At 39.6% G+C, this 12,521-nt stretch overlaps 1 protein-coding gene across 1 annotated transcript in view; it reads right to left on the minus strand.

Moving 5' to 3' along the window:
- The window catches only part of LOC124615980 (fatty acid synthase-like), a 394,674-nt gene that overhangs the window by 216,219 nt on the left and 165,934 nt on the right, over window positions 1-12,521 (minus strand). Inside the window, exon 12 of the mRNA XM_047144185.1 lies at window positions 2,351-2,580. Coding sequence (XP_047000141.1) covers window positions 2,351-2,580 — 230 coding nt within the window. The remainder of the gene's footprint in view (window positions 1-2,350; window positions 2,581-12,521) is intronic.

The following is a 12,521-nucleotide window of genomic DNA, read 5'->3' on the forward strand; positions in this document are numbered from 1 at the left end:
ATTTTGTAGTTGCTTTAGTCACGGCTAAATTCACTTCACTTATAGTACCTAAACTCCATTTACTTATACGCTGTATTCTGCTTTGATCACTGGGTTAGATTAGATACACTTATGACTTCTCCAAGTTCATTTATTTGTATTTGCTTGTTGTCTTGGTCACTGTGTTGTATTGGCCCAATGTATTATACTTCCCAAACATTTCTCATGTTGTCTCAAAAGAAATGTGTACACCAATTTCCCACACATGTACACCAATTTCTCATGGTGGGCACCCATCATAAGTGGTGGCCTTCATAAGTGCCTACATAAATCCTTCATAAGTGGTGGGGATTACCAGACCATCTTGAATGAGAGTTTTTGCTCATAAACATATTTGTGGCAACTTACATTTGTAAATATGTTCTGTAAGTATTTGTGCCTGTTAACATTCCAATAAAGGAACAGTCTACTATTCGGACATCTTTTGTTACAATGTTGCCATGTTTTCCTGCCCATTTTACGCTACACATCCAGCAAACCCATGGTATCCACCTGATGTGTTCAGTGAGGAATATAATTCCCACATTGTAGAAGGACTGTATTTTTCCAATTTTCCATCTGCTTTATCTATAATTGAGCCTATCTGACCATTCCAAGTCATATCCATACAAATTGCTATATTGAGATATTTGTGTGAGATAACTGATTGAATATAATATCAATGAATCACAACTGGTGTCACAGGATACCACTTTTCTGCATTTTGTGACATGCATTATTTTACATTCTCATCCTTTTAAAGCAAGCTGACTATCTCTGCACCACATTTAAATCTTGTCAAGATCTGAGGGAGATTTGTGAGCCTTTTTGCAGATACTACTTCATTACAGGTACTGCTTAGGAGTGTTCCTGCAGTACTTGTTAGTGAGAATAAAATTCTGTCCAATGTTTTCCACAGTTACATATTTTATTAGACATTTTTAGGTGTAGTGTGTTAATTACATAATGTCAGAAAAATGCTGAAGTGTACCAAAATACTGAATCTTTCTGTTTGGTGTAGAAGCGAAGTTCTTGGAGGATGGAGAAAATGGATTAGCTGTGTGTAATACACAAAAAATGCACTACAGAGTGGGAATTATTTCACAAAATGCAGTATGCAGGAAACAGAAGAAAATCCAGGTTGGCAGCAGCAAGTGTTATTTTATAACAAACAAAACCATTGTTTTTACACTTTCTGTCTTTCACTGAACATTAGGAAGCATATCAATGGATAAATCAACTCTGTTTTAAAGTAAGAATTAATAGCACAAATAAATTCAAAACCTTCCTTTACAGGTAATTTGATAGTGTTACATGCCCCTCTCATAATAATATCATTTAGCCACTTCAATCATAATGTTTAATTTTGATAATGCTGTACTAATGGTAAAATCTGCCACCCACCCCCACACATTAAAAAATTAAAAAGAACTTGAGTCCAAAAATGTTTCTTCATTCATCTCATTAGCTAGATCTGGTTAAGAAAATCCCATCACATCCATTACTACAAGCTGGTTGTCAAATATTTTGCATTTAAGATAACAAACAGTGGAAACTCAACATAGGAAAATTAACATTGTAGGAAAAGATAAATTACTACTTACTGTAATGAAGACACATTAAGTTTCAGAAATGCCCAATAAAATACAATTACACAAAGCTCTCAGTTATGGCCTTCACCAGAAAAGGGAAACAGGGAGAGACACACATCATACATACACTCAAGCAAGCATACCTCATGCACACATGACTGCGTGAGGTGTGCTTGCTTGTGTGTATAAATGGTGAATGGGAAACAGAGAGACACTCATGGCTCATACACTCAGGCTAGTACACCTCATGCACACGACTGCCAACTCCGGCAACTCAAGTCCGAGCTGCTGGAGTTGGTAGTCATGTGCATGAGGTGTGCTTACTTGTGTGTATGACTAGTGTGTGTGTCTCTCTCTTTCTTTTTTGGTGATAAAGGATGTTGCCAAAAGCTTTGTGTATGTGTTTTTTAACTGTGTGTGTCTGCAACTTAATATGTTCTCTTTTTGGTAAGTAGCAGTCTATCTCTTCCTAAATTGTTGCATTTAAGATAGCTACCCTTAGATTTAAAAGTACAAGATATCAATATTTAAACAGGTTTACTAAAGATCACTGCCTGATAACTTTGCTAAGATAATGGTTTAGCTTGATTTTTGTAACAGAAATTTACCATATATGAAAGCACATAATTGTGAGTACTGCTTGTCAACAATACCAACTGAACTGAATCAAATTTTGACTATTTGTGAAGTGAATCAGATGGGAAAATCTCAGGACTACCATAATCATATTAAATGATTACCTTTTTTAGATAATTAAGAAGAAGTGGAGCAGCTGGTTTGATGTATGTACTGTGATATGCTATGTTTGCAACATTCACAGTTTTTGCAAATATGCCTTTTCCCTTCAGTACATCAACAAAGTCTTCAACACTTTTTGTTGGACCAGAAAGTGTGCAGCTACTACGAGAATTATGACATGCTACTTCAACTCCTGGAGGAAGAATATCTTTTATCTGTTCATAACCCATACCTAGTAAAAGGAAATACAAGAATTACAAAGTTATCTCCATCTTCAGAAAGTAAATAACAATTGTATATGTAAAGTTCAATAAACCTCTAAATGTTCTCCCATCATATACAACAATAAATTGCAGGAAAACTAATATTTACAAAACAGTTATTGCAGAGATAATATTCTTAAATAGTATCAAAACTCAGCGTCTTTAATTATTAATACAAATCTGCAATAACTTTCTTAGTTTAATGGTTTTATTCCTGTTAATGGGAACACAAACAATGAAACTCGTAACATTAGGAACTTCCAATTGTATTTCTGTTGTAGCACAATTTTATGCAATAGTCTAATTTGGTTCTCACAATGCACTGCTTCTACCACTCTCCTTTTACTTAATGCTTAGTTTCAATATTTTCTGTAGTACCTCAATTGTTCTATGAATAATGAATAATGTTTTTACTTACTGTTGTTACAACACACCTTAAAGACGTGATAAAACCACTTCAATATGACTTATTAAAATGTCACTATCCTTAACCTGACCACATAGCTATGTGTGTGATCATCTAAAATACTGAGATAGTGTTTAGTGATTTTGTTGCAATTAACATCTGACAATGAAAGTAAATGTAGCTGGGAAACACTTGCTAGAAAGACCATTTCCCATTAGGTCACTTCAAGGAAAACTGGATGTAGTTAAAAAAGGCAAGCTGAAGCTACCATTACCTAATCTAATATCAGAGCATAAGAGCAAAAATGAATGCTACACTAGACATTTTTTTCTGTTTTGCAGGATGATAGTGTTGGTTGTTTGACAAGTCATCCCGATTCAAATACACTTTTCTATTGGCTGTGTTTGCTGTTTTCCAGAGAAAAGTCAGCATGGAATAAACACAGTTTTCCAGATTTAAATAATTTTCAGTCAGCCAACAAAGACATTCAAAATCCCAAACTTACATGCAGTCATTTTTGTAGTCAAAAATGTTTGGGAAGGACAGAGTCCACACCCTACCAAATGAGCTGCATCACAGTAATATTAGCCAGCACAACAAACCAGTTAAAATGAACATGGAAATTCCGGAAAGATTCATTGATGCAGTGTGATATTTAGCTAAACAAGAGCTCCCATTTTTAGGATGTAACGAGTCAGATGCTTCTATTAACAAAGGAAATTATCTGCAATTACTAAATGTTTTGAAAAATTATGACTCCTTCTTAGAGGCACACTTGAGTACATCTACAATATTTCGAGTAACTTTTGCATCTGCCCAAAATGACACTGCTAAAGCTATTTCTGAGGTAGTCAAGGAATCTGTGAAACAAGAAATAAAATCGGCCGACTTTGTAGCCATAATGCTTGATGAAATGTCTGAGATATTGTGTAAGTCACAACTGTCAACAGTGCTGTGTTACATTCATGAAGGCAATATCAATGAAAGATTCATTTGTTTTAATGATGTCAGTGCAGACAGAACAGCTACTGGTTTATATGCTTATGTTGAACACTTAGTTAATGAATTTGTCATTGCAGAGAAGTTGGTTGGCTAGACATAATACGGAGCATCAGTAATGAGTGGACATGTTAATGGCTTCCAGAGTACAGTTTTGTCAAAATATGTGAAAGCTCTCTTCAATCACTGTCATGCTCATTTATTAAATTTTGTTTTGCAGAGAAGTATCTCTAATATAAAAGGACTTTAAGCATTTTTCCAAACTGTAGGAGATCTTTCTTCATTTTTTTCTAAGTCATTTAAAAACCATGTGCATTACAGGAATTTAGTCAAAGATAGATGCCATCACTTGCCTCATCTAGGTGGACCTTCTAGTCCATATGGACCACACAGTTAAAGAACACAGACTATAATTTTATAATTCTTGCCAGTGTTCTGGATAACAGTGATAATAGGAACAGTGATGCAGTGGTGTAGTCTCAGGATTTTTTTTTTGCTTTTTCTGAACAATTTCCAGTCAATATTCTTGCTGGAAATATTTTCTAATCTGTTCAGTTACACAGATGTCTTGTATAACATACTGCAAACCAAAAGCTATGACATTGTGTATTGCAGCAAGAAGATTAAGATTTCAGGACAGCTGTAATCTGACAGGGAACACTGTTTCAATATTTTCTGGAAAATCTAAGTGACTTAAAACTGTGATACAAATTGTAAACAGAGAGTCAAGAGACTGAGTTCAGAAATAGCCATTTACTGTCCTTCATATTTTGAAGTACTTGATCACATTCTGTCTGGGAGAGAGCAAAGGTTCTCTTCTTTTGATAAGTTGAAATTTTTTCACCTGCTTTACTCTAAGTACAATGAAAATTACACACTATCAATCTCTTGACCATCTTTTACGCAAACTATCATCAGATCTTGGACCACTCTTAGGCATGTTGCTTTGAAAAATGAACTCCTTGTGCCATATAGCTCACTCAAGATTTCTTTGAAGAATGCATATGAGATAGTGACATTAATGAAAGAACTTGGCCTGATTTCAGGTTCAGTGAAGTGTATAAATTGTCAACTTTGATACTGACAGTTCCATGGACTGCATTTTCAGTAGAATGATCTTTCCAAGAAGTACACAGTCGTAGGAAAGACTATGTGACTTAAGTATACTTTTCAAACAATGGAAAATCCAGGATGGAATGTAACAATACTACAGAAGGAAAGTTGCTACTCACCATATAGTGGAGATGCTGAGTCGTCATAGGCCCAATAAATAGATTCACCACACACACACACACACACACACACACACACACACACACACACACACACACACACACATAAGCGCTACTTGCACACACGTCTGCAGTCTCAGAGAACTGAAACTACACTGTAGTTTCAGCTCTCTGAGACAGCAGATATATATTGTATATATATTGTAGCAGTATATATTGTAAATAGTCTTCACGAGTTTGCTGCCGGATCACGTTGTGCAAATTCCACAATATTTCCTCGGAGCAACTGTCCAACATCTTCAGGTGGTTCAACCTTGCTGGTGGCTATGTACGACTAATGCGCATGTTGACGCCCCATTTCTAGAACACGCACATGAAGAATGCTCTCCCATGTGTGCGCTGTATGCTGCATCTGTCAACAGTGCGACCATTACTCACCAATGGTCGTACTAGGCCAATGTTATGACAGGCCCGTTATCAAAGAATCTTGATTCCCGCATCGTGATTTAATAGCAGCCAATGCAGGGTTCCAGGCTGTGCTCAGTTGAAATCCGGTATCCTTGTTGATGAGATTATCGGCTGTATGGATATGTATTGCTTCCTTAATGACACAATCCCAGAAAGATGATGCCGGGGATAAAACTTCCATCTTTTCTTAAATCATACAATGTCCTGCATTCAGATAGTGTTCCCCAATTGCCGACTATTCCGGTTGACGGAAGCATGTATGACGCTGATGTTCATCACAGCATTCTTGTACTGTGCGGCATGTCTGGCCTATGTACGCTGCTCCACACTAACACAGGATCTTGTACACATCACATTTCCTCAGGCCAAGGTCATCCTTAACCGAACGCAACAGGTTTCTCAGTTTTGCAGAAGGCTGAAAAACACACTTAATTCCATATCTTCCGATGACCCTTCCGATTCTTGATGACATGGCACCAAAATACGGCAAAAAGGCCAAAGAGGTGGGTGTCTTCATATCTTTATTCTGCTCCATAGATTGAACTCAGCTGGGCCTGAATGCATTATGTATCTGTATCTCAGAATAACCGTTTTGTCAGAACACTGTCTTCAAATGTTGTATTTCACTCGACAGGCTCTCAGGATCAGATACCACACGTGCTCTATGAACTAATGTACGTAATGCACTACCACATTGTGCAGGATGATGGCAGCATGTGGCCTTGCAGATATAGATCTGCATGCGTTGGCTTGCAGTAGATGCTGTGTCCCAAGGTTCCATCTGCTTTCAGTCATACCAGGACATCAAGAAAAGGTAAAGTACCATCTTTTATCACTTCCACTGCAAAGTTTATATCCAGATGGAGCGAATTCAGATGCTGAAGAAACGTAGGTAGAGTATCAAGTCCATGTGGCCACACCACAAATGTATCATCCACATACCGCAGAAAACAAGAAGGTTTGAGAGTGGCTGACTGTAGTGCTTTTCCTTCAAAGTACTTCATAAAATAATTGGCCACCACAGGAGACAGAGGGCTTTCCATGGTGACACTGTCCACTTGTTCAAAATATTGGACATGAAATAAGAAGTATGTTGAAGTAAGCACATGTTTAAATAATGCTACTATGTCCTCTTCAAATTTGTTGCTAATGAGCTCCAAAGAGTCCTGCAAGGGCACCTTTGTAGGAAGAGGCACAACATTGAAACTTACAAACAGATCTGATGATTGCAATCTAAGAGTTTTCAGGTGACCTATGAAATATTCAGAGTTTCGAATGTGTTGGTCGCACTTGCCTATGAGAGGTCCCAATACTGATATCAGGTATTTGGCAACAAAATAATTAGGTGCTCCTATGTTACTTACAATGGGACGGAGAGGCACCCCATTCTTATGGATCTTGGGTAGGCCGTAGAGTCTAGGAGGAACTTCTGTCTATTGACGCAAACACTTAGTGACTTTGGCTAGAATCAAGCTCTTCCTGATAAGTTCCACAGTTTTTCTCTGGATCCTACCCGTCAGATAACTTTTTAATTTACTAATGCAGGATCTTCGAGCAGATTGTACATCCTGCTGTTATATTGTTATATTCTGTGCGTGAGAGAAGCATAGTAGCATTTCCTTTATCAGCAGGTAAGATGACGATGTCTTGGTCTTCAATTCTCGTAGAGCATTTCTTTCAGCTGAGATGAATCCACCGGAAAACCTTAAGAGTCACAACAGTATATATTGCTTTCATCTGTTATAAATCTGTGAACGCATTATTGTAGCCAAGATAGATACAAAGCCCACATCTACTACAGTAGTACAAGTTTATATGCCAACTAGCTCTGCAGATGACGAAGAAATTGAAGAAATGTATGATGAAATAAAAGAAATTATTCAGATACTGAAGGGTGACGAAAATTTAATAGTCATGGGTGACTGGAATTCGTCAGTAGGAAAAGGGAGAGAAGGAAACTTAGAAGGTGAATATGGACTGGGGCTAAGAAATGAAAGAGGAAGCTGCCTGGTAGAATTCTGCACAGAGCACAACTTAATCATAGCTAACACTTGGTTTAAGAATCATGAAAGAAGGTTGTATACATGGAAGAACCCTGGAGATACTAAAAGGTATCAGATAGATTATATAATGGTAAGACAGAGATTTAGGAACCAGGTTTTAAATTGTAAGACATTTCCAGGGGCAGATGTGGACTCTGACCACAATCTATTGGTTATGACCTGTAGATTAAAATTGAAGAAACTGCAAAAAGGTGGGAACTTAAGGAGATGGGACCAGGATAAACTGAAAGAACCAGAGGTTGTACAGAGTTTCAGGGAGAGCATAAGGGAACAATTGACAGGAATAGGGGAAAGAAATACAGTAGAAGAAGAATGGGTAGCTTTGAGGGACGAAGTAGTGAAGGCAGCAGAGGATCAAGTAGGTAAAAAGACGAGGGCTAGTAGAAATCCTTGGGTAACAGAAGAAATACTGAATTTAATTGATGAAAGGAGAAAATATAAAAATTCAGTAAATGAAGCAGGCAAAAAGGAATACAAACGTCTCAAAAATGAGATCGACAGGAAGTGCAAAATGGCTAAGCAGGGATGGCTAGAGGACAAATGTAAGGATGTAGAGGCTTATCTCACTAGGGGTAAGATAGATACTGCCTACAGGAAAATTAAAGAGACCTTTGGAGATAAGAGAACCACTTGTATGAACATCAAGAGCTCAGATGGAAACCCAGTTCTAAGCAAAGAAGGGAAAGCAGAAAGGTGGAAGGAGTATATAGAGGGTCTATACAAGGGCGATGTACTTGAGGACAATATTATGGAAATGGAAGAGGATGTAGATGAAGATGAAATGGGAGATATGATACTGCGGGAAGAGTTTGACAGAGCACTGAAAGACCTGAGACGAAACAAGGCCCCCGGAGTAGACAATATTCCATTGGAACTACTGACGGCCTTAGGAGAGCCAGTCCTGACAAAACTCTACCATCTGGTGAGAAAAATCTATGAAACAGGCGAAATACCCTCAGACTTCAAGAAGAATATAATAATTCCAATCCCAAAGAAAGCAGGTGTTGACAGATGTGAAAATTACCGAACTATCAGTTTAATAAGCCACAGCTGCAAAATACTAACACAAATTCTTTACAGGCGAATGGAAAAACTGGTAGAAGCCAACCTCAGGGAAGATCAGTTTGGATTCTGTAGAAATACTGGAACACGTGAGGCAATACTGACCTTACGACTTATCTTAGAAGAAAGATTAAGGAAAGGCAAGCCTACGTTTCTAGCATTTGTAGACTTAGAGAAAGCTTTTGACAATGTTAACTGGAATACTCTCTTTCAAATTCTAAAGGTGGCAGGGGTAAAATACAGGGAGCGAAAGGCTATTTACAATTTGTACAGAAACCAGATGGCAGTTACAAGAGTCGAGGGAAATGAAAGGGAAGCAGTTCTTGGGAAAGGAGTGAGACAGGGTTGTAGCCTATCCTCGACGTTATTCAATCTGTATACTGAGCAAGCAGTAAAGAAAACAAAAGAAAAATTCGGAGTAGGTATTAAAATCCATGGAGAAGAAATAAAAACTTTGAGGTTCGCCGATGACATTGTAATTCTGTCAGAGACAGCAAAGGACTTGGAAGAGCAGTTGAATGGAATGGACAGTGTCTTGAAAGGAGAATATAAGATGAACATCAACAAAAGCAAGACAAGGATAATGGAATGTAGTCTAATTAAGTCAGGTGATGCTGAGGGAATTAGATTAGGAAATGAGGCACTTAAAGTAGTAAAGGAGTTTTGCTATTTGGGGAGCAAAATAACTGATGATGGTCGAAGTAGAGAGGATATAAAATGTAGGCTGGCAATGGCAAGGAAAGCGTTTCTGAAGAAGAGAAATTTGTTAACATCCAGTATTGATTTAAGTGTCAGGAAGTCATTTCTGAAAGTGTTCGTATGGAGTGTAGCCATGTATGGAAGTGAAACATGGACGATAACTAGTTTGGACAAGAAGAGAATAGAAGCTTTCGAAATGTGGTGCTACAGAAGAATGCTGAAGATTAGATGGGTAAATCACATAACTAATGAGGAAGTATTGAATAGGATTGGGGAGAAGAGAAGTTTGTGGCACAACTTGACCAGAAGAAGGGATCGGTTGGTAGGACATGTTCTGGGGCATCAAGGGATCACCAATTTAGTATTAGAGGGCAGCGTGGAGGGTAAAAATCATAGAGGGAGACCAAGAGATGAATACACTAAGCAGATTCAGAAGGATGTAGGTTGCAGTTGGTACTGGGAGATGAAGAAGCTTGCACAGGATAGAGTAGCATGGAGAGCTGCATCAAACCAGTTTCAGCACTGAAGACAACAACAACAACAACTGTTATAAATTTACAGTTACTTGAGTTTATGTGAGTCTGCAAGGCAGCATAATCTGCACAAAGAAGTAGTCTGAGGCACAAATTCCATGTAATTTAGAGAATCAGGAATTTTTTTGCTAGGGTTTTGTCTTGTTATGACACAAACTACTTTCTTGGGCAATGTAACTTCAGATGTTAAAAGAAACTTGTAAACCTTGAAGCATAACAGATCCTGAAATTAAAAGGAAATCAGAAGCATTAATTTAAGATTATTTGTTTACTGTTCTGTAAAGTGTTACATCAGATGCAATATGAATGGTTTTATATGGTAAAGCATTAGCTCACAGCTGTTCATAAGCAATTTAAAAATTATTCTGCCTGGTGTAAAGTGATTGGAAACTGCTACAGGTAGGTATGTTTGGTAAAATAGTCTGAGTCACAACAAGAGATACTAAAGTTACTGTAATATCTATCCTCCTCCATGAATAATTTCTCTTCGCCAGAAAATACAAGACCTATCACTACTGTATTGTCGCGGAATAGTAGAGAGTTGAAAACATGAAATACTGTCAAAGTTTCGTTGCCTATGCCCAGAGCCAGAAGCAGTAAGTTAGCCAAGAGGTAGGAGGATTGCACATATATCGGAATGTGTCGTCACGCAATGGCCTGGTTACACACAACAGGCGAGAGAGAATTTCTTAGCATGCGGGTTTGTGTTAGACGGAGATTTTCGTAGAGTGCAAGAGAGAGGTATAGCATCAGCTGTACTGCATTCCACAACTTCGCGTATGTCTGCCATAACAACACGTAGCTCTGTTGCAAGAACACCTAAGGGGCGAGTACAACAGATGAATCAGCAGTATAAGTGGAACAAATTAGCTGATTACAAACAAGCATGACGTCAGGACGTCACTCGTGGTTCCTTTAAATACGCCAGCTTTGGCAGCAGCAAGGCACTTGCACTCGCAGTTAGACTTGCAGTGAGATGTGTACTGGGTTGCTGCGTAGCGCTCAGCTGGGTGATCGACATGTTAATCTTTATTAAGGAGATGTTGCAGTAAGGGCGGCCCATCCAGCAGCAGATGTGAGGGGACAGTACCAGCTCTAGTCCTCTCTGCTGCCACTGTCAATCATCAACCCAGGATTAGCAGACATCACGGCAGATTCATTTGCCACCAATGCTGACCACATCAGTAAGCCGTCGTCGAGATCGTGCGGGGCCTAGGCCCTGTGCATCCGCCGTCACAACCAGGTGAGCTGACGACGCTGGGGGAATGCAGTCCATTTCACCCGTCCACAGCAGATGAGCCACCAGGAGGAGCAGGGAAGAAGACAGGGTGGATAGAGTACACTCTGCACTACGAGAACGCTTCTCGTGCCGACAGCGTCCGGACTCCAACCCAGAGCCTCCACATGCAGCAGCTTGCTGTCCGCAGCCGAGCTGACTGGCCAGCCGGACGCCACCAGCCACGTGCGGCTGAAGTAAGGGCATTCCTCCGCTACGTCACAGCATGCGGCACTGCACTAGCAAGACTGCGTGGCCCAGATCTGGTGTCATCGCAATGAGTCAGCAAGGACTCAGGGAAGGTCGTTGATATCACCAAGCCACATTGTACTCGGCAGAAATAAAGGTGTTATGAATTAATAATGTTTTGTTGGCGTTTCTGATGCGTCCACAGTGATTTCCTAGCATCCTGACAACTGGAGAGGTCACCGCTCGGCCATCCAGTCCACCGTAGGCGACCGGGACCACCGGGGCGCCTACACTACTTGTTGATTGTGGGTGGAGGGTCAAAGGGTCCTGTACAAGCAAGGCATAGACCACAAAGAACTGAGGGTACTACACCCATCCCCCTTACCAACAAGACTGAAGTGCTGTTGGCCCCCACTAAAACTGAAAAAGACAGAGCAACACTTGTCGTCTTTGGAAGCCTGCTGTGTAATGTGTGAGGGAGGCAGTAATCGCAAAAGGGTAGAGGTCTGTCAGTCATCAGCAGTCAACATTTGATATGTTGAAGAGGCTGTTTCTGTAGCCCAGCTGCTTGATGTTACACACATTGGAATGAATGATGCCCTTCATCTTCACTCCAAGGTCATATTTAGGTCATACTTGGATCTTTCCACTGATTGTCACAGAATGGTGACAATACCAGCCTTCCTCACAGAAATTCATCAAGGATCAGTAGCTGCAACACTGTCCTCAGAAATGATCATAGCCATCTGGTTCTGAATGAGGATCTAGATCTCTGAGGCTGAAACCTCCTGGCAGATTATACTGTGTTTTGGACTGGGTCTCAAACTCAGGAGTTTTGCCTTTCGTGGAGAAGTGCTCTACCAACTGAGCTACCCAAGCACGACTCGTGACCCATCCTCATAGCTTCAATTCTGTCAGTACCTCATCTCCTACCTTCCAAACTTCACAGAAGCTCTTCTGCGAACCTTGCAGAACTAGCAGTC

Source organism: Schistocerca americana, chromosome 5 (assembly GCF_021461395.2).
Source record: "Schistocerca americana isolate TAMUIC-IGC-003095 chromosome 5, iqSchAmer2.1, whole genome shotgun sequence".
Classification (NCBI taxonomy): Eukaryota; Metazoa; Arthropoda; class Insecta; order Orthoptera; family Acrididae; genus Schistocerca; species Schistocerca americana.